General features: G+C 37.1%; 1 protein-coding gene across 1 annotated transcript; it reads left to right on the top strand.

The window, feature by feature from the left end:
- The first annotated feature begins 7,562 nt into the window (after positions 1–7,562).
- On the top strand, positions 7,563–25,930 carry LOC134541973 (nibrin). The gene is made up of 10 exons (XM_063385740.1): positions 7,563–7,770; positions 9,381–9,517; positions 10,379–10,545; positions 12,882–13,041; positions 15,119–15,374; positions 18,831–18,968; positions 20,741–21,128; positions 21,498–22,353; positions 22,471–22,641; positions 25,202–25,930. The coding sequence occupies exons 1-10, from the start codon at positions 7,746–7,748 to the stop codon at positions 25,346–25,348; spliced, it is 2,445 nt and encodes an 814-aa protein (XP_063241810.1). The 5' UTR covers positions 7,563–7,745; the 3' UTR covers positions 25,349–25,930.
- The last annotated feature ends 155 nt before the right edge of the window (positions 25,931–26,085 follow it).

A 26,085-nucleotide genomic window follows, 5' to 3' on the forward strand; every position in this document is an offset into this window, starting at 1 on the left:
GGGTCAAAATCCTAATGGTACATTTATTTAATTTATGAAAGTAACCTTAATAATAAAATATAATTTTATATTAAAATGTTTTACTTTAATTAAATTAGCTAAAAACTTTACAAATATTTTTACGTCCATATCTGTGAAATTTTTTCTTACAATAGAAACATTTTATGATTAAAGCTTCAAGAAATATTTTCACTTCTCTTTTTTTTTTAATTTTGCTGTGTTCTGAAGAAGCTCGAATAGTTTTTTTTTTTTTTTTTTTAACGCCTGCCATTCTACAAATTAATGAAAATGTAAAATAGTTATTTATTTTCATAGTGATATAAGTACTGAAAATTAACAACGATAATGAGAATACTTTGTCATTTGAATCGTCAAAGCAGTTTACACGCAACTTGTATCAAAAGGGGTACCCATCACTCAGCTGGCACTTACAAAATCATTACATGATGTTTTTTAATAAACACTATCAACCACGTGAAATTTTTCAAATACACGGTAGCAGAAGGATAAGGAGATAATTGGTTACTTGAAATGTCAAATTTGAGATCAGTTGCATGGCACAGACTATAGTTCGGTTATGCATGTGTTTTATAATCATTTTTTTTTCCTTTTGGTTTACAATCTTTAACTTTCCGTTCAACTATTTTGACAGGAAAAATGATTTTTTTTGTAGAACTGTACATCCGGCAGTGAGTGACGTCGCGAATTTCACTTTTGCTACACTCTACCAGACGCAGAAATAAAGAAATCCTTTTTTTTCACAGACGAGAGAGCCAAACGCCCGATCGTGCATCTTCGGTTTTTTTTTTTTTTTGTTCATTGTAAATAAATATGGCGGGTTGATAAAAGGATACTAATGGTCAATTAGGTTAGGTTAGGTACATTATAAATACTTTAAAACATTGTGGACGGTTTATTTAGTTAGTATATCTACGTAAAAGATACGGAAAAAATGCATGAACTTCGGGGTTTGGCTCTCTCGTCTGTGAAAAGAAGGCTTCCCAAAAATAAGAGTCGACGAATGGGAAAAAAAAAAAAAAAAAGATAGATTCTTGGGAATGTGGCAACATGAAGGAACATAAATTTCCCTTGGTGAGAGTGTGCGCGTGTGTTTCAGTAGAAGAATAAAAATAATAAAACGAAGATGGACACGAACATGTGTTCACAAGGTGGGTAGGCGCTTCCGACCACTGACGAGGTGACGGTTGTTATCTCTTATTCCAGCTCCCTCTCTCTCTCTCTCTCTCTCTCTCTCTCTGTCGTGCGGGGAGAGGGTCGTAACGCGCAGGCGCCCCCAAACGGAGTGGCGGGGCAGATCCGAGGCCGCTATCCCTCCGGATCTAGACTGCCGTTGCTCCTCCCCCAACCCCCCAACCCCCCCCCCCCCCCCCAATAAACACACACACAACAGCATCGCACACGCGCTCACCCTGGATTTACAAGCACCCAGGAGCAGATGCTGCCTGCAGCCAGCCTTATCTCTCCAGCCCCAGGGAGCGGCGCGCAGTGAAACCTCCCTCCCGTCTTCTGGCGGACGGACGCCATAACAGCGGCGGTGAAAAGCCCACGCGAGTGTTCGTTACCGACGGAAATCTGGAGAGGGAAAATTCGCGATCCTTCAACAAATACAAAAAGAACTATCGGAATAAATTCTCAAGGTAAAAAAAATATGTTACCTCAATTATTAATAGCACAGTTTTTTAACTTGGTTTATCCGTACTAACCGAAAATCCGGGTAGTATGGGTAGTAAGCAACACACAATCGTTTTAAAAGCAGACCTACCGTTTATTACGATAAAATAAATAGTTTTGTAGCAAAAATAGATAGTATACATGTCCTATAATGTTTACAAGAAATTTACTAACAAGAAATTGCATCCACTTTCCTTTCTTCACTGTTAAACACGTATGGCATTTGGGAAGCCTTCTTTTCACAGACGAGAGAGCCAAACGCTCGATCGTTATCTTCGGGATTTTTTTTTCATTGTAAAAAGTTAGGTTAGCTACATTATAAATACTTTAAAACATTGTGGACGGTTTATTTGGTTAGGATAGCTACATTAAAGATACTGTGAAATCATGTAAACGGTTTCCTAGCGCTGGATAGCTACATATTAAAAAGTTATTTACTAAGCAACCATAAAATGATTTTACAGTATTTTTAATGTAGCTATACTTACCTATTATAACCAACCATCCGCAATGTTTTAAAGTATTTATAATGTAGCTAACCTATCCTAATCGACCGCAAAATTTAATGCCACACCGGTTTATACAATGAGATAGAACGGAAAAAAAAAAAAAGTGAGCATGAACTTCGGGGAACTTCGGGTGTGGTTCGCTCGTCTGTGAAATGAAAGCTTCCCATGGTTTTTGAATGAAGCACGGTGACGCAAACGCTTTATCATCAATAGTTCAGCTGGAGTGGTGTCAGGCTGTCGCTCCCATTACACCTTTATGTTTGTCGGCTGGTGCTTTTCTTAAACTCAACAGACAGCATTTTATCACCAGAACTCTACCATCCATGCAGGAACTGTAGATTGAATCAAACTAAAAAGTGTATATTTGGCGTACTTATAGTTACGTTCTTATTAACGTAGTTATATAATTTTTATGAGAACATCAAATGAAATGTTTACAAATCTTGTACGGGTTATCTGGGTATCCGATTTTACTAATAACAAAAAAAAACATAAAATAAACAAAATGGCGAACGAAAACAAACCGTAGGTCTTGTCCGAATTCACTTACCTTACAAACCTATGTATACGTACTTGTCCCCGGAAGTGACATCACATGGGCTGTCCAAACTGGAAATTGAGGCGTGCAAGTACGCAAGTGAATTAGTCTGTGTACTTCTCGCCACGTTGAAGACACGTCGCTATTTTGAAAAAATGTTTTGTAGGTTATATATGATTAAACCTTTAATTTGTCTGAATACTCGAAACACCACATTCCTTTATATTTTACTGGTATTAATTAATTAAATGGCAAAATTGATAATCAAACAGTTTTATAAGGAATTTTCAAACAATGCATGCACATTCATATCGCTCGCAACTACGGAACTAAGGTAGAATAATAAATTTAATTGCCGTAAAATCGTGTGAAAGCAACGGTGTTGAAAAATTACTAATTTTAGCCAAACTTTTTTTATTAATAAACGTTTTATGTTAATAAAGTAGTAGTTCACTCCGAATTGAGACCTCGCGATGTATGTTTGCTAAATGAAGTTTAAAACTATTTTTTTTTGGGAAATAATATCTATTTCGTCCTATTTGTTTTTCCCCTAAAAATTATCTTGGACTTTCTTTGGTGTGTATGCAATAAATATAATGGGAAAGATTGCGGGACCAGTTCATGAACTCGTTATTTTCGCCAGAACTGACAATTCTGTGATTAAAATATATTTAATTTATTCGTGTATTCACTAAAATTGGTTTTAATTAATGTGTAGGTAGAAACAGCTGTTTGAGATTTTTTTTCCTTTTTTTTCTAAAAAGGAACAATTTATTTATACTTTAGCGGTGTTGCACAAGAAACAAAGTGAAAAATATAACCGCTCCTATATACCACTGACTGGTTTAATAGGTTCTTTTATTTTTTCACTCAACAGCAGTTCACACGAGACAAGTTCGCCACAAGCCCAGGTTTACACTTTGTATAAGAAAAAAAATTACCTTGTGTACTAGGCTTTAAGCTATATGTTTTGCTTTAAAAACTCATGTATTATCAATGCAGCATATATGCCACAGTAAAGTTAGGTATTTCACAAGGTAAGTATATTTTTATATTTAAGCTAATCCTGTTTAAATAGATTTCAAAACACATCAACACAAGAACAATTATATATATTTTAAATGATGCTATAAGGTAATTACAATACCATTTAAGTAATGTTTTAATACAATTAAAGTACAAGTCGATGTATATCTCTTGTCAGTAATTACAAGATTTTGTGATTTTGTTTTAGCTGAATTTCGTCTTTAAAATAGGTGTTAATGTTATTGGTTTCATTTTTTTAAATCGTAAAACTGTGTTTAATTTAACATATAATGTGATAAAATGTTTATTTGATGAAAATATTTATTTTTAATGCCAACTAATCATTTTGTTGAATTAACCCATTTGTAATACTCGTATAAATATCCGAAGCAGATTTACTCGCAAAATATTAATTTGTATTTTTCAAATATTTTTCAAAATAATTTTAAAAATATAGAGTTTATAATTTAATATACCTAAGAAACTAGACCTACATGTTGTTATAATGATATGAATTGCTTTTAGAATGTTGAAGAACAGAATTTCAGTGATCTGAATGGCATTGGTTTTGAATTAGTTTTTATGTCACGAATTAACTAGCATTTCTTAAATACGCGGTGCATTAATTTGCATTTCAATTTTGTGTGTTTTACTGTTTCAAACTTAGGTGCTATAGATATCGGTTTTATTGCAGTGCGTCATAAAATGTCGTCACTACATTTCAAACACATCGAGATGGTGTATAAAAAGTAGGTGCATGTTTTTTTATATGATACTGTAACGTACTTCATGCATTACCCTTTTAAATTGATGGGTTGTGTTCGGAGGCTGAATTTAACCCCAGCCATCGCCTCGGAAAAATTACCAAAACGTGAGTTGCACTAACTGGGCGATGTGAATATCTGCTATGGCTCGCTGTTGCCTTCCGCATCATGGAGGCGAAGGGACGACAAAACCCTGTCAGGGACACGGGAATTTTTTTTTTTTTTCCCCAGGTGAATAACTCCCCGACCGGCTGGATATCAAATCTGATACCTTTGGATCACCAGTCAGAAGCTATTACCATTTCTTTTGTAGTTTGTGTTTTTTTAATTATTATTTACATTTTTTCACAGTTTTATTGACTTCGGCATGTCTGTGACCAATTTTGACAATTACTAATTCACGCCCGTGTCTTACCCGGGACCTGAACCCAGAACCCCTCGCTCCGCAAGCCGACGTGTGCCCGACTACGCTATGTCCCTGCCCGAACAAGCACGAATAATCACCTTCGGCCAACGTCGGGATTTGTTTTATTTTTGCGCAGGAAAAATGAATTCAATTATTAAAAGTGGTCGGTTAGGTTAGCTACATTAAAACACTTTAAAACACTATGGACGATTAGTTAGGTTAGTATAGATACATTAAAATAAACAGAGAAATATAAATATATATAAATAAGCCCGAGGTAGGCCAAAGGTGAATATTCGGGCGTGTTCGGGCAGGGACAGAACTTGTACATCTTAGGCTTCCCACTGTGCTACGGCGGTCGGCAACACTGAGCCAGCAGGCTGCCGGCGAACAGCAGCACCGACGGGTCAGCCAGAACACACACCCCGAGGTCACCAGATTCAAGCCCTCGAGTCGACTCGCTCGGTCTGAACTGCGGCATGTGTCGCAAGCACGCAAGCTTTTGTTCTGTGTCGCCACTGCCAACAGCAAAGGCCGCCTGTCCCGGATACATACATCCCCTACGTGTTTGCTGAAAAAGGGGCACAATTATCATATTCAGTTATATCTCTCTTTAATATTATACGTTTATATTTTCAGAACCTTACTGGATTAAAGGTATGTAGAAAACCACATAATCGCTTGCAGTGTCTATTTTTATAATGCCATGGCAGATGTGTTTCCACTCCCCATTAAACCCAGCTAAAACTAAGATTTTAGACCTCTATCTGTAACCGCTTGCACAGGTATTCATGTACACCCGAAATAGTTACGTACCCTTGACAGTTTATGAATATATGAATAACTGTAACAAGTTACGATTGTATACAGGATTTCGGATTTTCATAGTTTCTCGGGATCATTCTCGGTAAATTCTGGGAAGGGTTTTTACTGAAAGCTATGTCCGACTGCTTCCCCATCTGCATAGGCTACTGAGGTTTAGTTTCAGAAAACGTCTCAGAGCCTCAAAAACTTTTGAATCCAAATGGTAAGTTTTTAGTTTCTATCACTCCAATTATAATTTAATAATTTTTTTCCCCATGCAGTTCGGAGTTGCCTACGAAAATGTCATTAAAAGAAGGTGTTAATTCAGATGGAATTTTGCCAGAGCACCAATGGAAGAAGGGGATTGTTCCCTTGCTGACATGAAACTCTTCAAGAGTGAAAAATTCGACAGTTCTGTGGCATAGGCAAAATGTAACCTCTAGGTTAATGGGAACTTCATATCTTTATCTAGTTATTTACCATTGACGTCCTACTGCCTACCTTGGGTTGTGACTTGAGACGATGACGATGTTGGTATGCCAAAATGCTAACTAGCAGGTTGTACGTGAGCACTAGTACACATGAGACTCTCTTAGTGACGGGCTGCAGCAACGTGGCCTAAAGGAAACAGGTGTGTGGCCTGGCAAATATACCACCATCTATCAGTCCACAGGATGTTAATAATGTTGATGGAATTAACAATAATTTGTTCTGGTTTAAGTGGTTTTATTAACAGTCCCATCCCTCGCACGTGTGCTACTCGTGGTCATGGCCTGAGGCAGACCTGGAGCTGTGACCCATTGCAAAATATGTCTGAAGTCACTGGTTCGTGACAATTGATTATATTTAGGACAGATTTACAGTCAACAGTAATGAACTAGGAGTTTATAGTGATCTGTGGTTCGATCCATGATTTCAAGCGAAATCACACCAGATCAAAATGTTAATTATTTAACAAAGCATAGAAATTTTTAATTCTCACTATTTAATTTTTTTAACCTACTAATTATAAGTTAATTAATTTGGTTATAATGTTCCTAAGCTAGCTTACTGGAGGGGGGGAGAGCAAACGAATGAAATGACACTGCAACACATAATATTTTTTTTTTCCGGGCACGAGGGACATTCACCATTAACGTGAACTAGAAAGGAAGAGATAATTAATGGACGGATAAACAATAAATATACTCCGCCCATATCATTCCCATATGACTAGCACTAAAACACTTCCAGTAAATTTCCTTGCACCAAAATCTCGGCACAGAGATAGTGCACCAATCACCTAATGTTGACTTAATAACAGGAAAATGATTAGATCTAAATATTAATTAAATATTAGTCAAAATTTAATAAACGTGTAGACTGTTTCTTAGCACATTACCCCCGTTCTGCCTTTTGGGAAATATGATCGGTTTACTCTCCACTAATTGGTTTTTGATGGTCGTTCACCTCGACGCCTGAGGATCAAAGTTGACTCAAGGCCAAGCATGACTGTTGATCTCATTGAATATTTGTCTTACGTATAAATCAAACTTACAAAATGTTTTATTTGAAGCGATCCAATTCAAAAAATTATTGTTGTATACCTACATTGATGCTTTAGAGGGAATATTAATATCCTTGTATTTTAAATATCGAGATTTTATTTTTCCTTCACGCCTACTAAATTTTAAATCTTTTAAATCGTTATATATATATATATATATATATCCCACGCGAACAAATCTAAGGTCATTAAATTAATTTGAATTTTACTTAGGATTGTTGGGTTTGAAGATTTCAAATGTTGGCAAGGAAAATTGCCTTGGAGAAATGCATTATTTACTCTATGGTGTGGAGATTTTGCGGGAAAGAGGTTATCAGTTTAGTGTTTGGTTTAGTGACAAGTGATAGTGAATGTGGATGTGAATACATGGAACGACTTACAACATCGTGTTGACGTGGCACGAATTTCCTTTTGTTCATTGCAAAAACACTACAAAAATTGAATTATTTGAATTAGTAATATGTGGATCTTAAGGGGTCCTCAAGGTTAGAGCAATACAGTGTAAGGTAGTTTAAAATATTTAAAATGACACACTGATTAAATTAATGTTACCGAGCGTAGTTGGAATGCTAATGTCAGACTGTAAGATATTCACGTGTGTAGCTCACATTCGAGAGGTTATGAATATTCCGTACTGGCGGTTGGAATTGTGTGTTTGCAAGAGGGAGGTGGTTAGGTTTTGTGGAACTAATATGCATTGGGAAACCATATTAATGACGTCATCAACGTAGCGAAGCCGTAATTGTTCCGAATCACAGAGTGGGTTGGGAAGGAGGGCAATATAGAAGTAGGAGGGAGAACTCAAGAACGGAAAGAGAGAAAAGCTTACTGGTTGTAAGAATAATAGAACTGGAATAGTGGTAAAAATTCAAGATCACGTATCCAAGTTCATCCCGTGATCCTGATGGCGTGATCCTGAATATATTAATCCTGTAGTACTTGCTTGCATTTTAATTTAGTACATCGAAAGATCCTGTATATAACACTTTCATATGGTTAATTGTTTATTATTTTCCAAATAGCCTAGGTATTGTAAAGTTTACTAAAGCCCTACCTGTTCTAGTATTGAACAAGATACCAAGAACATGATACTTTCAGTACCATAATGTAATTTCCTCAATAAAAATATTTTTTTGAAACAAGCTTGTGATACTTTCCAGTCCAAAACGCCCTACTCCTATACCGTAAGAATGTTCAGGTTGGAATTATCTAAGTGCCACAGTGTTGAAGATGTCTGAAATATCTCTTCCATGTTACAGTGTAACCTATAAAAAAAATTTATTTCGCTGATCAACCCTTACCAAACATTTTGCATTGTTGTAATTACTCTCAGATCAGAACTAACCTACCTTAGGAAAACAAGAAGTTTTTACATTACCTAATAAATTGTATGATTCATCTAACAAAAGAAAATTTATTTTACCTAATATCACAAATAAAAAACCATACAACACACCTCTCACCTAATACAGTAAAAAAAATGCACATAAAAAACTACTACAAATATGTAACTAAAAAGTTTAAAAACCTTAAAAAAACAATTTTCCTTTTCTTTCTTTATGGCAATAATCATTTACTATCAATATTTCTCTTGTATATATTAAATTAATACTAAAAGTGAGTCCTTTTACCATTAAAATAATTCTATCTCATGAAAACGAACCATCACTACTACAATCACAACCACATATTCATCTCTAAACTGTACTACTAACATAATTCATTTACAAATAAATACCACCTTTCATTTCTCTCATGACTAAATACTTAAACGTTACCATGTCCACAGCTGTAAAGGGGATCTGCACATATCGGATGACTTAACTAGGCTTTCCAATTGAAATTATTAGCAATAGACTTGTAATTTTTGTTCCACTATCAGTTTAAACCCGCACGTTAATAAAATTTGAAACTTAACTGGGCCCTCCCTGGTGCGATTTTGCCTCCTCCGTCTGCACCCCCTCCCCTTTACTTCCCCTCGGCAGCTCCGGTAACAGCAACTCCTCTTGCGTAGTTAGGCGTCTAGCCAAGTTTGTGTCACTGTAACTATGTTTTAGTTTTATTTATATGCTTGCTAAACCTACATGTTTTCCAGGAGAAGAGCATTACCTCACCACGAATAAGGTGTACACGGTCAGCCGCAAGTCTCTTGGGGACATTGTGCTGGCCAATGACGAGTCCGTGAGCCGAGTTCACGCCAGGCTTGAAGTTGTATTCGACAAGGAACATGTAGTATGTTTTTAAACTGTTCGTTGAATTACAAGTGATTGCAAATGCTTTGGACTTGTGTAAATAACTCTTTTCTTTTGTTGTTCATATTTGGACTTAAAATTCCTACCGTAAAGTTTAATCACATCCCTAAAAACAACAATTAAATCTGGCCAAATTCAATATTGACAAAAAGTCCATTTTTCTTTACTAGCGTACTTTAATTTCATTAGTTTTTCAGATAACTTAGTATTACATATATCTGCAGTACCCACATTGCCCGAACTGAACACAGAGTGGAATCTTGTCCGCGAGTTAAAGCAAAATGGATAGCGCTATATGACAGTGTGGTGGACATAGAGAAATGGCAAACAATTGCTGTTTGTATGTCTATGACCTATGATTTTCTGTTTACCCATGACGATCAGTTGAACAGTTTAAAAGTTGATGCACTGCAGCGCCATCTAGAGGCGAGTTACAGCAAAATGGATATCACAAAAATATTCTCAGTGTTCAATTCAATGTAATTATACCAATTTTCATGGTGATCGGTTGAATGATTTAGAAGTTGATGCACTGCAGCGCCATGTAGCGTAAAGTTACAAAATAATGGGTAGCATAAAAATCTTTTCCGTGAAAAAAAAAAAAAAAAACATTTTGATGTGCCAACTTTCATGGCAATCGGTCAAACGGTGTCGGGAGTTTATCAATGTCATACATACCAACATCCTATTTTATATAAATAGATGGCTAGACAGATATTCGCCATTGCATCTCAGATTGTAGAGTTTGTGTCAGAAGATTGTAACGAGCAGTGATTGTTGTGCAGTCTGTGTTTGCGCGAGTGTTCTGCCGATGCTGTTTGAGTCCTTCCCGTCGTTGCAGAGTGACCCTGCGCGTCTCCCAGAGGTTTTCCTCATTGAGTGCAAGTCCAAGTACGGGACGTACGTAAACAAAGGCATCAGCACCGGAAGTCGGCTCCCAGAAGAGGCCAGGCTGCAGCTGAAAAACGGCGACAGGGTTAGGTTTGGCATCCAACACAACGAATGGAAGTGAGTGCTTGTTAGCAGGTTAAAGAGCCATGTTGGGAGAGATCTCGTACTTTGAGGGCACTACTATTGTGTTATTTATGGGATTGGAGACCTTGCTTCACTCTCAATCTCACGTCATCCCCGTAGCCAACAAAGAGGATTTCCTCTATCTTTGTGGACGGATGCCCACAACCAAAAACGACTCTTGGCGATGGGGCCGCTATAAGATTAAAATACAAGCTTTGATTACAAGGTGTCCCACATGCCTTAACACGCCATGGTAACTCTCCCGTGAAATGATGGAACATTTTTTAATGTTTATGCTCTGCTCTCGCCTTAAAATTTTGCTTACAACTCCAAAAACTACTTATCGGCACACAATGAGCTTTTATGAGGACTGGACCATGTCACATGTCTGGGCTAATACCACGGCCATCGAGAGAAACCAAAGTCCAGGGGGCAAATGATTTCATCATGCCTCCTCCCTATTATTTAATACACAAATTTTCAGACCCTGCAATTTAAAAAAAATCTAAAGACTATAAAAGTTACTGTAGATGTTATGTTAAAAGTTACTGTAGATGTTATCCGTGCATATCACATTACTGTTTGCTATGAATTCTATTAATGATAAACTCATAAATTTTTCCCTACCATCAGGGTGAACCCAAGCATTAAAATAAATCTCGAAACTCAACCGGGGCCCCCTGGAGCTCAGACTTCAGGGATTTGCCCCCATGTCCCTCCCTCTCGAAGGCCCTGGCTAATAAAAAGTGGTTTAGAGAAAGCAACAAAGACACATCTGCTTATCTCTGGCCGGCAGAAAGTGACTGGGGAGAGATTACTGGCAGTTGACACTAGAGATTTCGCATTACCAACATAGATTTACATAAATGAAGATAGGTTGATATAAGTTATGCGATACATAATTTATTTTCTGTAGTTTGGAAGGTACTGTTTAAAAAACTTTTTTTTTGGTTGTTTTTATGTTAGTCGCATGGGTCGCTGAATGAGCCTTTAGGTGGTAAAGATGACAAATTGTATGTTTTATTTGGTTTTGTTAGTGTAAGAAAGTTAATAAAATTTAAGTATGTGTTTCAGTGAAAGTTTAACTCAGATAATTTTATGGTTTTGCAGAAAAACGAACATTTGTACTTGACTGACACCAAGGGGTTAGCAATGGCACTGGTGTTGCAAAAACTTTAAAATTAGAAAATACATTATTATATTTTAACTAACAAACAAAATCACCAATAAAATGTACAAAACTAAATATTTGAAAAACCAAGATGTTTACATAACGTCAATTATTAATTTAGTTGGCCCTGTTCGTAAGTGGGGAGAATGATAGTTAATAATTAAGCATTAAGGTTGTCCTCTTTTGCTAACCAAGTAACTGCATTTGGTTCAGTCTTTGTTTGATGTGTGGTGCTATGACAGTGTGCTGAATATTTTTTGTCAGTGTTGTATTTTGGCATGTAAGAATAAAATCCATCTTGATGTCTCGGTGCACGATGTAAGAAACAGCACTTTGTACATAGTTTCCAGACTTTATGTTACTGTGTACAGTTTTGTCACAACATGAAAAGTCCATACTTATGTTGTGACTACGGCAGTGGTAGGAAGTAGTGCAAAAATTTATATTGGTTATTTTCAATGGAAATATTAAATTTTTAGGTCAGTTAGTAAAAAAAATATAAAACACCTGGAGAAGTTAGGGAAACGTTAGATTATTCTCTTTGTGGGTTTCGCTGGAGACACCGAATCAGAGACACAGCACTTTGTGCTAAGGTATCACGGATGATGTCACAGGTACAGTAAGAAATAGCCGGCCCATTTCATAAAATTGCATCTTAGTAGAACCTAAATTTTCAACAATTACTTTTTCCACACGTGAACTATGTTCGAAAAACCCTTTACATAAATTTTCTTAAAGGATTCGAAATTTTTAGAGCATGAATGACATTGATTACGGGTAACTTTAAGAAATAAAATAACTTATTTCTAAAATAAATTTGTAATTTTTACAGTGCGCTTGTTTAAATAAATCCAAATTATAACTTGTAAAAGTATTATCTCAGTTATGGAGTAAGGTGGATCAGACACCAGTCGTACATCCAAGAGGATGCGAGTTATAATCTTGGTTAATTTCGGTTATCGGTTTTTCAAAAATGTTGGGGAAGTTCCTTATTTCTTCCCCTGTATATCTTGTGTGTCTTTCATCGTGTGTTATCACCGATGACCATGCTGCAATGAGACTTTAATTGCGGTAAATGAATAAAAGTAATCTCGGTTCAGTCAGCATGATTGTTTGGCACCTCTGTGAGAGATGGTGCCATGCTAGCTCCTGCCCCTAGGCTCCACCACGAGCCCCTCGTCGTCACGACGTCGACCTTGAACGCGGGTCAGACGGCGAGCCTGGTGGCGAAGGTCGCGGAGCTCGGGGGCCACGTGGTGCCCGACTGGCGCGACGACTGCACGCACGTCACCATGAACAGGATCACGCTCACCGTGAAGGTGAGCACCGGAGACCAGGGGCGCAACAACTAAATTTCCAAAGGGGGGGGGGGGGGGGGGGGCAATATAGCCTTTTTATAAAGATTCATCTATCTCCACTATTGAAGCGGAGGGTCTGGGGGTCCTCCCCCGGGAAAATTTGTATTTCAAGGTGGAAAATGGTGCTATTTAAGCAGTTTTATTATCTAAAAATTGATTACACAGCACTTTTTTGCCCCTGTTTGCCCCCACTTCAAGGTTTCAGAGGGGGGGCAAAATACCCTTTCCCCCCCCCCCCCCCTGTTGTTGCGCCCCTGCCGGGGACCCTCTTCTGTCGGAACACACACTATGATCAGGGCCTGATTAACCCTTGGGCTAATTAGGCTGCAGCCTAGGGCACGAGGATCCGGGGGGTGGGGGGGGGGGGGGGTGGCACGCTGAAACCGTGTCTTCGCATGCACTGTTAATCTAGCACCATTGCATCTACCCTACATATTTCAACTAAACCGTGACAAAACACCAAAACTAAATGCACTGTGAACTGAAAAAAGCCTGGGACTCCCTGATTTTATCAAAAAAATTTTGAAATTTTTAAAAAGCACGCTTAAAACGAACACTGACTTGTCACCTGGCGGGGGGCGCGTCCTCTTAAATCAGCCCAGGGCGGTCAGAACTCTTGATCAGTCGCTGACCAATGGTCAAACCGAACGTTAACCATCCAACATTTACATTTAGCTTTCAATTAAATTAATGTTAGACAGTGCAAATGTCGTGTATTGCGTACGAGTGCCGACTGACAGCACAAAACGCTGAACTCGTATCAAGCATCATCCTGAACACAAGTCATATAGACAGGTCTAGCAACTTACTTTTACTCTCTTTCCGCTTAGTGAAGCTCGCGGCGGCCTGGGAACTAACGGCGCTAGTAGTAATGAAACCCATTATTAACAATAACATTGCATTAAAAATGGGAGTTTTGTATAAAAGTGGGAATATATATTTTTTTTTAAAGTATGTTTCGTTTTAAACTTCAGTTACAGTTTAGAATTTTTAATTTATATGGAAGCTTTTTAGAGGTTAAATGTATAGCGTTAACATGCAACTTTGCCGCAGTTGTCAGTTAAAAGTTACTGTTGAGAATGCAGAACCCAAACAACTTAATTCCATAAGAACGCATGTTTAAAATGTTAGTTGCATATTTAAATCAAGAATATTTTATTGCTATGTATTTTAATTTTCAAGCAAGTGTCATTCTTTCAAATGTGATGTTCCTGATATTGCAGCTTGCCATTTTTTTGACAGGGTCGTTAGGTAGGTATAAATACGAAAAAACGTTATAGGTTTTAAGGTATAACCTTTATTACAATCAGGCACAATACAAGAGCGAGACATTTTCTCTCACTACTTAACTTAACTGACAAATGTGGTATAATTTTAAGGCATTGGTACAGATTAGGTATTTACCAACCACCCAAACAAATTAAAAAATAGTAATTCGGGAAAAAAAATTTTAAAAATTAAGACCGAATCAGGAGTAATATTATATTAGATATGAAACCCCCATTTAATACAATGTTAATAATGAGTTCCACTACTACTAGCACCGTTAATTCCCAGGCCGCTGTGAGCTCCACTAAGCCGACAAGACACACAGGCAAAGTATAGGAAGTTGCGAAACCTATCTATCTGACTGTGGTCCTAAATGTGTTAAACATATAATTTTGTAATGGTATTCCAATTCATTTATAATTTTTTTTTTTTTAAATGGTAAATGTCTTCTAGAATGTCAGTTTCCCTTAAAGGTACATCAGATTTGTAATTGGAGAATAAATAAGCAAACGTTTGGGCATCAGTATCTTTTAAAAAGTGCTCACTCTTTAGTATACTTATTTCCAGGTCAAGGTGCAGCTAATAATTAAGTGGTGATGAATTACAATATTATTTGAATAATTATATATTTAACGAAGGTGGAATTAATATTTAATTTAATAATAGTGTTAATTTGATTTTAGCTTTAGAATGAGTACATGTCGCCCGTCACAGAGTAGACATACTGGAAAGTGTATCTAGTATGTCCCGCCTGGTGACACTGACGCAGGTGGTGTGTGCCCTGGCGCGGGGCGGGCGGATAGTCAAGCCGGACTACTGGGAGCACTACCTGTCCGCCGTCGCCGCCCGGACGGCGCTGCCCGACTACAGGCTACACGCCCCCCTGCTGGCGGAGCGCTCGCTCAGCGACCGGGACGTGTCCTTCGCCGTCGACGAGCGCAGGGCGTCGCTCCTCCGGGGCAAGCTGTTCGTGTTCCACTCCGTCGAGCAGCTCAACGCGTTCTCCTGCATGGTGTTCGCAGCAGGTGCGTCCTCGTCTCCCGAACCACAGCTCCCGCCCTTCGCTCGGCAGTCCGTTCCTGCTCTGTCCGACTCTTCTCCCGGAACCGTCCTTCTGTTTCCCGTAACCAACCCGCTTCGTCGATGATGCGTGAAATTTTTGCATCCCGCGTCAGTGCCCAGGGTTTTTTCCCTGTGTCCGTGCAGGTTTCACCTGGGCCCAACTTAATCTGGTTTTTAGTCTGGAATAGTCGGTGAGGGGAGTAAGTCATGGCGCCAATCACTGCCATGGCTGGCCAATCCCACCCTCCTAGCACATGATGCATGCTTCCTCTCCCGCGTGGCTTAAACCCTGCATGATTAGAGCGTACGTGCCTCGGCCTGAGACGCACTTAGAGTTTTTCCCTGACCCGGACCCCTCCCAAACACACTTAGTTTTTAGTTACCGTATTTACTCGCATATAGGTCGCTGCAATTTTACCAGATTTGATGAGAAAAAAATGAAGTGCGACCTATATGTGAAGAAAAAATTTTTTAAAATTTTTGAGAAATTTTTTTTTGCAATATTTTGCTTTAAAATGCGAAAGAGAAGTTTATATAGGTATAGGCAAATTTATTTACAATGTACACATACAGCGAAACCCCTTATTTACGTTACCGTTATTTACGTTTTTCCGTTATTTTCACTATATTCTTCAGGTCCCGTTTAGTTCCCATTTAGTCCAATACAATACTTTCACGCAAATTGCGACTCAAAAATCGAATCCATCCCGCTATTTACGTCACGTAACAACCATAAACAACCAGAAAATACTGTGGGTACTTTAAGAGTAGATAAGATTAGCTAGTAGGCCTAAAAACACTAAAAACACTAAAAACATCGTGAAAAACGTAACGTTTATAGTCGGCAATAAACATTTTAAATCTCAAAATATACATAGTTCATAACATGAAAAGTTGCTTTTATTTCTAAACATGTAATAATTTAAGCCTAGGCGTGTAAAAGTCCGAGTAATTATAGCAGGAGACAATCTAAAATGCACGAGGGAAAAACGTAAACTCACGAATGTATGAACGTGGCTGATTGTTAATTTCTGATACTGTATTTATGTTACAACTTAGCCGAAATACTGGTACGAGACAAACTTCACAAGATAAAATGAGCGGAGTCTTGGTAACTGTTTTATACGTATTTTATAATTTCGGAAGTATTGTACAGTTGACGCATATTTTTTAAACTAACAATTTATTTCTGGGGATCGTAATTAATTAATTATTGGTATCAAGACATCAAGATGGACGTAAACTTGAACATGTCATGACAGCAAGAAAACTGGTGCGTATACCAATAAACTGGTATTAGAACTGGACAAAATTGGTACACGGGAGGTGGAGCTTATATTTTTTTCCGCTAAGCTCGCATCTATTGGCTGGCTACTGATGCAAGGTCACGAGTTTGGGCAGAGCGTTAAGTGAGTTATACTGCGCATGCGCAGCTCAGTGAACAAAGAGAGCCAGCAGGCGTGCCGTAACAGCAGCTGATCGAGTACAATGACCTTTCTCCGCGCACGGCACGGTAATGAATTACCGGTGCGACCTATATGGGGGGAATCTTAAATACCAAATTCAAGACCTCAAATTATGGGTGCGACCTATCTGCGATGGCGACCTATATGCAAGTAAATACAGTAGGTTAGGAATATAGAAAATCTTGTCTTCCGTCGGCGAGGTTGCTGCCGAGACGGTAAGACGAAGACTCGCAACTCGGATCCCGGTCGGCCCATCTTCAGTTGGATTTTACATGGCTTTTCAAAATCACTCCAGGCGAAGATGGGAACGGTTCCTTACAATGAGCCATGGTTGACTCATGTCCTAATATGCTTATAGTCTGTGGCAAGAGTTTTTTTTTTCTTTCAAAAATTGAGCTCTCGTTACCAATGCAAGGTAAAGCTCCGATATGTAAGAGTTGTTAATAATGCTGTTGTAGACTAACGATGACTCGAGTGAAACCTAGGAGAGCACTATAGCTTGTCTCATCTTTAGATTACAGTTGTGCGTTTTGATGGGCATTTACGTACTCTCTTTCCAATGCACAGTATCTGCTGTTGGCCCTGTCGTTTCAGTGTGCTCCTTTGCCTGATATACCCGAAGGGTACAACATTTTTAGACACAGCTTAATGAAAATTTTTGAAAATATACCAAGAAAATTTTTAAAAGGTTAATTTGGAACAAAAATTTTGGAAATACATTTTCTTTCTTTTAAGAAACGATGATGCCATTCTTTAATATAATTCAGTATTTATAATTTGGACCCTGATTAACCATAACCATAGTACATAATTAATTGAATGTCTTATTTTAAATAGTACCAACTGTTGACAAATAGTTTCTCCTGTGAAATAGTAATTGGTTTTTAAATTTGATATTTTCTCTTTCAGAATGTATAAAACTGTAATAATACTGTCAAAAGACATTTTTGATTGTCTTAGAAAAATCAAAAAAGTTAGTAAAATTGGAGAAAAAAATATTAAAATTTATAATTATTGGTCATATACAAAACAAGAATTTTAACAAGCTGGGTATTATCAAACTGACAATAGTGGGTGCCATTTGCTCTTTACTGCAGTATGAGCATGAACCAGACTATAGTAAGTGGGTATACAAGTTGGTTTTTGGCCAACCATTTAGATCAGTGTTTAGGACTCCCTACTGGTAGGTCAAAAGTTTTAGGAGAAGGTTTTATACCTGTAAGTTGCTTCCCTGGACTGTAGACTGGGTGGCATGTCCGTTCATCTCTGTACCGCGGAAGGCAACGGTGAACCACTGTAGAACCACGCTGCCTTGAAAGCCTCGTGAGTGCTTCCACCACTGTGCTTGGAATCAAACCACAGGGAGTAGTCAGTGGATTCTTGACTGGACCACCAAACAGCTTTTTTTCGAACATCTGGAAACAAATAGCTAGATTCCCTTTGTTTGTAACCGAGTGTGGTGGTCCCGTAGTAAAACGTGAGATTCTCATCCAGGAACTACTAGTGTGGATCTTGATCCACACATTGGTCAGTTTTAGGTGCATTTATTTTTCACGGTAAGATTTTGACACCAGCTGTGTGGTGTTAAAACACTGTAGCATCTTCTGTGTTTCCTGATTGGTTGAGATTCTTTCAGTTGCATTCAGCGCAGAAGCCAATATGTCCTGAATGGCGCGGTTAAATAAGGCATTACCTTCTCTTGCAGATACCGCCAATTTCAAGGAAACAATTATTGCGAGCGCAGGCATACTTTTTTTTTTCAGTCTATTGAGCAGTCAGATTTATTCGCAAAAAAAAATACCTGCTCCTCATAGTCATTTTGTTTTTCTGTTTTTTCCCCCAACACTCAAGTTAAATGCAATGGAACAGACTCAGGCAAAAGCTGACTTGCAACAGGTGTCCATTGTCTATGGGACGTAATAGCAAAATACCTATGTTCCGTGCTTGCTTCAGGTGGCCTGTGCGTGATTGCGGATGGCTGTGGAATGAGCCGTGATGAGATGTTGGAGCCCCACGTCGTTGTAATGGGATATCCGTTTGAACGGAGCAGCCAGGAAACTCAGTACACAGACTCCTTCAAGCAGTTGAAGGGTGAGTGACAGTATTTGCTTTGTCGCACGCAGTTCTGGTGCCACTTAGTGTTTTACAGTGTCATTATTTTTGGTCTCCCGTTTCTTTCCATTGTTTTGTATGGTAGGCAAATTATATATTGACAGTCATTTAAAGTTATTCATTGTCAATTTTTTTTTATGGTTTGCCTGTATTATATTTTCCAAACCATGATACTATGCCCTACAGTTAAAAGGAAACCATGTTATGAATTCCTACCATATTTTTCCAGAGTTAGCAGTAGTTTAAACTAGACCAAAATTTGAAGAAATTTATTAATTTTTTTTTACATATAAAATTCATATTTGGCAGGTATGTAAGTTATTTTGTGTTTTTGCTGTTGCTGACACATGATATCTGATGGGTAGAGAACTAAAAAATTTGCAGTTACAATTAACTTAAACATAAAACTTTAATTTGGAAACTTTGGAGTTGAAACACAATTTATGTAATTTTTTTTATCTTTTAAGTGAATTTTTTAATAAATATCCTCTCATCGTCATCTATGCTGGGTTTTCCGACTTCCTCATCAAATATGTCTGTAAAACTGTTTATTGTAGAGAAAATTGCATAAAATAAAATTGTTATAATTTATTGGTCATGAAAGGACTAAATTTTTCATATATTTGTGTTAATTTTATTAACAAATATATGAACTGTTTTCCTTCTATTTTGTACTTCTTCCGCTCCAACTCCCAAATGTTCATACCCTTCACTTTTATGTGCTCTCAATAATGGAAATGTCTTATTTGAAAAACTTCACGCTCTGCCACTTAGGACCACTGTTGTTTATTTGATTCCCAACCTCTGAAGATGTTGGTCAATTGAGACGATACAATACTTAAAAAAATGCTTTTAAGGAGGAAAAGGGGGTTGGGCACAACTCTTTATGGTTTCATTAGGTTTAAATCACTGGTAAGTCGTGGATGTGAGTGCAGTTTCTACTACAATCAATGATCTCAGATAGCCTATCCTTAACAAGAAGTGGTCAACGGTTAAGAATACTGCTGCCTTTCATCGACTTATGAAACATCTTTTCCATGTTTAAACATGTTGTTTTGTAACAGTTGCAGAATAATAAAAATATTATAGTTAATCAAAAGTATTGACTGTACAAGTAACACTTTTTCATTAATAGTGACCGGATCGCAGTCAGTGTGCCTGCTCATCAACCCAAGGGTCCTGGGTTCAAGTCCCACATAGTGCATGGGTAGTTATGTCATCTTTAAATGTATATTAGGTTAGTTAGTTTGCTAGAATACGCTATGAGCAGACAGCCGATTGTGAGGTGAAAAATCTAATAAAAGTGGTATAATATGATTTGGTGAACACTTATGATGTATTCTTTTTCTGAGTATGTAAAACAGTTGACAGTTACCCAGCACAAAGATATTATTTTTTCTTTGATTTAACAATCCGGTTTTTCTCGCCACTCCCTTCCCGCAACCCTTTTCAAGTAGTCACTGGATTCACCCCTGGTGAATGGGTGCTTATCAATTATCATACCTGATGTCTGTATGAAATGAAACCATGTAATGCAAGGAAGTGTTGTTAATGGGAATATCTTTAAAAAAAAAATGGGCTTACTCATGCAACATTTCCCACTTGCAGACTATATCAGGGTAAGCCTGGATCTGGCAAAATTTGAATCCATTTTGCCTTGGTGAGGGATGGCTAGTCTGATCACTAAAACACCATGGCCCTCATTCATTAGTTTTCAAACGTGAAAGTGTCGTGTTTGGTGCCGTTGGTAGGTTTCCTGCTGTCGAACGGCAAGCGCCTGATCTCGGAGTCCGAGATCGGTCTCGCAGTCTTGCACTGCTCTGTGGAGCGATACTGCAACCCCCAGTCGACGGAGAACTTCAACTCTGCGAGCCGCAGCCAAGCGGTGCAAAGCAGGACAGCCAGTGCAAGGGTGGCGACGCAGGAACCCACCCAGCCTCTGGAAGAGCTTCAAGGCACCGAGTCATCTCAGGGCTCGTTCCTGAGCCTGAGGACGAAAAGACAACGCAGGGTGGCCGCTATCATTGTGGAGTCGGACAGTGAGCCAGAGGTCGTTCCCACGACGAGGAGTGAACAACCGATGGAAGAGATGCCTTACCCAAAAACAACTAAACCTGAAGAAACAGGTTCAAGGAAACGGTAAATGCTTTGAGTTGTTATCTTCAAAAATTTTAAATAAATGTTATTACATTGTCTAGGCTCAGCTTTCTATGGTAATAACAAAGCAGACTTATAAAAAAAAACATTATATGTAGCTTGAATTTATGTTCTGCATTATATTAGGATCTTTCCAACTCTTAGCTCATAACTAGTTATTTGCAGTTGGGATAAAGTCATTTATGAGTCATTTACACACTTTCTAGGAATTTATATCGGTATCAGATGATGGTGTTAATGTTGGATAGGCATTTATTTGTACATTAAAAATTTTTGTGTTTAAACAAATGTTACTTTAAAGTACAAACATTTTTATATCATTTAATTGTAGTTTTTGTTGTTATGTTTCAGATTAAGAAATGAAGTTTTCATTGAAAACCCTCCTAAAAAACTTGCCTTTGAAACTACAAACCAAATACGTAATGTTCAAAATCATCGTGATCTTTTATGTGAAGCGAATAATAGGGTAGTCAGCAATACTTCTGAAGTCAGCGTTGAAACCCCTACTAAAAAACTTGCCGGTGAAACCCCTACTAAAAAACTTGCCGGTGAAACCCCTACTAAAAAACTTGCCATTGAAACTACAAACCAAACGTTTAATGTTCAATATCATCGTGATAATGTCGAGAATAATAGGGTACTCGAGAATTCTTCGGAATCTGACATTTTCAGAATGGCAAGTTCAAACAAGAGTGTTTTTCCTGTTTTAAGCACACGTGGACAAACTAAGTCTTTAGTCTCCCGTAGCATGGTTGGATCAAAGTTTACATCACGGAGGAAAAGTGAGAGTTCCGATGAAGATAAATCATTATTTACATTTATAGATGACACTAAGAAATCAACCGCAAGACGGAGAAACGACTCGGATGATGAAGGAAGTGCGATGTTCACATTTGTGGATGAAGCTCAAAACAGTTTTTCAGCTAGCCGTAAGAGGGCTGTTAGAAACAATAGTGATAGTGATGACGATAATGATGCAGCATCAAAGTTTGTGTTTGTTGAAGATCCAAGTACAAAATTCGCTGAAAAATATTTTCCAGACAAAACCTGGTCCAGCAACAAAAGAACTATAAATGCTGTAAATGGTCATGATGGTTCCATCGATGAACCTCCATCCAAGAGACCCTCTGTAGAATCAAGCAGGGTAACGACAAACCACGTTGTGTTTCTTCACGATTTTATATCTGCCGTGAAGATTGAGGACGAGGTTTGTATGCACTGACCATATAGAATAAATTTCATTAGACTCAAATTTCATTAGACTCAAATTTCATATGCATATATAAACAGAATCATGACTAACTGCCTTTACTTAATGTTTCAGGATCCAAGAAGGAAAGAGTATGCATCAAAGTTACCCGATTATGTTCTGGGCATGAACAACACGGTTGATATCACCGTGGGTTCATTTCTCGCCACAAATAAAGCTGATAAAGAAAACTCAGTTAACATGAAAAATACATCGGCTGAAAAGAACTTCAAAAAATTTAGAAAGGTTGGTGATCTTATAGGTTGTTCGAAGCTTGGGAAAGACAAAGTTGAATCAAAGACTAATTTTCTTTGACTTTGTCTGCAGGAAAAAAAAAATTGAAGCTTCCAAAGATTATCCTTAGAATAGGATAAATATGGGGCCATAAATAACACCCTGCAGTGCCAACTAACTCTGTTTAGGCAATTATTTCTTCCACCTAGCTGACAAAAAACAGGGTCGGCTGCCATCCCACATTGGTAAAAAAATCGAACAAATCATCTGCCTCTTTCATACAAGCACACAGGCATTAGGGGGAAAAAACAACTCTCATAACTTTCACTACACTCTGTTCATGATGAAGTGAGACATTTTTGGCCGTTCTTCAGTGAACATTTAGATTTAGGTAGCTTTATATTATGTGAAATTTAAAATAAAAATTTATACATCATTATTAAGTCTGAATGTTTGCTGAAGAATGGGTCAACAAAAAAAGTCTTGCATTATTGTGAAAAGAGTGTATTACATTTTTCCTACGTGCAAGTTAAATCAAAAGTAAAACTCATAAATGTTGGATACAATATTGTGTGATAAGTCGTAAACAGTTGTTAGGCCTATTCTATTACTGACAGTTCTGAATTAAAATAAGGTGGTTTTTTTTTATAGGTACCTATATTATTCAACTGTTTTTTAAAACCCAATCCTGCACCAAATATTAGATACTGTGATTTCAAATTTTTTAAATTTCTCTATTATAATTTTTGTCACAAAATCCTGATCCTTAATTCAAAATAAAATTAAACATGCTATACTTTTGGGTAAGAAATAAAAAAATTTTAATGACCTATGTGCAAAAAAATTTATAATCTGGTAACTTTTATTATTCGTGCTATGTTAAAATGGCAAGTTACTTTAAAAGAGGGTTCTTTTATGAAAATTTTAAAATGGTATGAAATTACTTATTATTGTTTTTATTTTGCAAAATTACTTAATTTCAAATTAGTTTTTGTTCTGTGATATTACATACCTAATATTAACTCTGAGATTAAATTCTGTTAGTCAGTGCGAGTCAGAGCATGAGGATACTTTAATTTAATACAATAATTTCAAAAATGATAATATTCATTTTTAATTTCACTGTCTCACTCTAACTCACATTGAATGCCCACATTGTCAGTCTCACACAAAATAGTTTCGTTTGAGTTTTAAATAGATGGGTTGTTCTCTACACACATCTGTAATTAAATTTCCCTGACTTTTCCCTGGCACTGCCATAATTTCAAATTTTCATAAATTTCCTGTTTAAATAATTTACCATTTTGCAATTTTCTGAAAGAAGTAATTAAAACACAGCCACCACCATTCCCATAGCTGGCCTAAAGGCCCCCACACATTATCAGTTTTGTATTATCAGTCAGAACTGCCATGAGTGAGCAAGGACGGTGGACTGATCAGTGGGAACTGATGAACTGATGGCTTCCCACCAAATCGGACTGTGGTCTGGAGAATCCTCAGTCCGAACTTCGGTGTGTGAGAACAGTGTCTCGCCAGTCCGAACCGTCAGTCCATAAAATTAATCCTTCAGTCCATCAGCTGAGTGTCATGGCAGACATCTTTGTTTGTACTCTGTGGTTGCTTTGCTATTTTTTTTTCCCCTTTTTTCTTACTGAAAGTTGAACTGCAATTCCAACGTCCATAGTTTCTTTCATATGCTATGACCTATGATGAAAAGATACATCCAACAGCAACCAGAATCATGTGTGTGGGAAAGTCTTCAGTTCAGTCCAAACTGACAGTTCAGACTGTTCAGTCCAATCATGACTATGCACTAACTTAAACACCATACGGAAAAAAAATCCTTCACAGTCTGGGTGATGGCATGTTGGTAGGCCTGTGTGAATATTCAAATATCATAATGTATAGTTTTTTATTCTTTTCGATTTTATTTCAAATACTAACACTTATAAAAAAACTAATATTCAGTCGTTAACGAATATGGCTCTGCAGGATCTCTAAAGTCTGGAAAAATTTCGGAATCACAGAAAATTTTCTCGTCGGGTGGGGACAAAATTTCCACAGGATATAAGTAATATTTTAGGGTTATTTGCGTGTAGTTTTTTGCTACATCAGGCCACATAAATTTTGAGAATCCTAATATAGTAAAGCCGGATTCAACACAGTAATTCAGAACCATTGGTAACAACCACGTTATCAGTTTATTTTGCTTGTTTTCTTCTATTCTCCGCTCTTTTGTTATTTTTTTTCTTCCTTTCTCAAGTGTTAATTTTTTTTTTAACTTATAATTTTTTGATATTATATTTGCAATATAGTGTTAACTGGGAAACATTTTGATACAATTAAGGATATCAGTAATGTTCGTGTTATGTATGTAGCTCAGGCTCCATTGGGGTTATTTCGTAAAATTTAAAATAGAAAATATACAAATAAAACTTGTCTGCTTGTCAACACTTATATATACTTGAAGTTCTCTCAATGATTGTTTTTATTTTATTGTAAAATATTTAATGGAATTAGGGAATTTTTGCACTCAGCATTGTGTGAGGAAATGTGTTAACAAAATTTTTAGGTGGATCCTATCAGGAGGACCATTGTGCCAACCATCATCGGGGGCAACGACCTGGTGATTGCCGGATCTCAGCGCCCGGCTGTCAATGGCGACGCTGCAGGACCGGACGACAGACTCGAGAGCACGCTTCACTTTGTGGACGATTAGTGGTTCGTAGTCGCGTGTCTTTCATGAAGACGACTGCCACAAGGGTGTGGCACACCCCTGTTTTTGCATATTGTTTGTGAAAACCTCCTGAAGGTAACAGTACACAAACTCTAATAAGTACTTTTAAAAAATCTAATGTAATTTTTTTTTTTTTTTTTTTTTTTTTTAACTCATGCAAAAATGTTGTTTTTAACTACAAATACAATAAACAAGCTATGTAAAAAAATAACATTCTTAGAAATTTTAATTTATGTGAAGTATAAATTGTTTTTAAATTTGTATTTATAATTCTTATTGTTTTCTGTTCACATATTTCTGTCAAGTTGTTTTTTTTTTTTTATATAGCACTTGTGAATATGGAATATGTTTATAGATATTTTTATTTTAATTGTGTTTTATATATATTAAGTATTTACAGATTTCTTAGACTTTCTCATTTACAAATTTGTCTTCTTTACTCAATATGATAAATTAGTATGAATTATAAATGCATATTATTTGCATGCATATTCTAGCTATGTAAATGTACCAAACCTCTGTTGTAAATTTATAATAAAAAAATATATTTTTTTAGAATTTGCAGAAGATGGCTTTTTTTTCCCTTCCTTCATATGGTATACATATACCTACATACCATGTTTCACATTGTCCAACTTAAATCCTGTTTAATTTAGTCTCATTTAACCAACAAATTTATCTTCTTAATTGTTTGTACTTTTTTTTAACAGTTTATTTCC

This window comes from Bacillus rossius, assembly GCF_032445375.1.
Source record: "Bacillus rossius redtenbacheri isolate Brsri chromosome 4 unlocalized genomic scaffold, Brsri_v3 Brsri_v3_scf4_2, whole genome shotgun sequence".
In the NCBI taxonomy this organism is placed as follows: Eukaryota; Metazoa; Arthropoda; class Insecta; order Phasmatodea; family Bacillidae; genus Bacillus; species Bacillus rossius.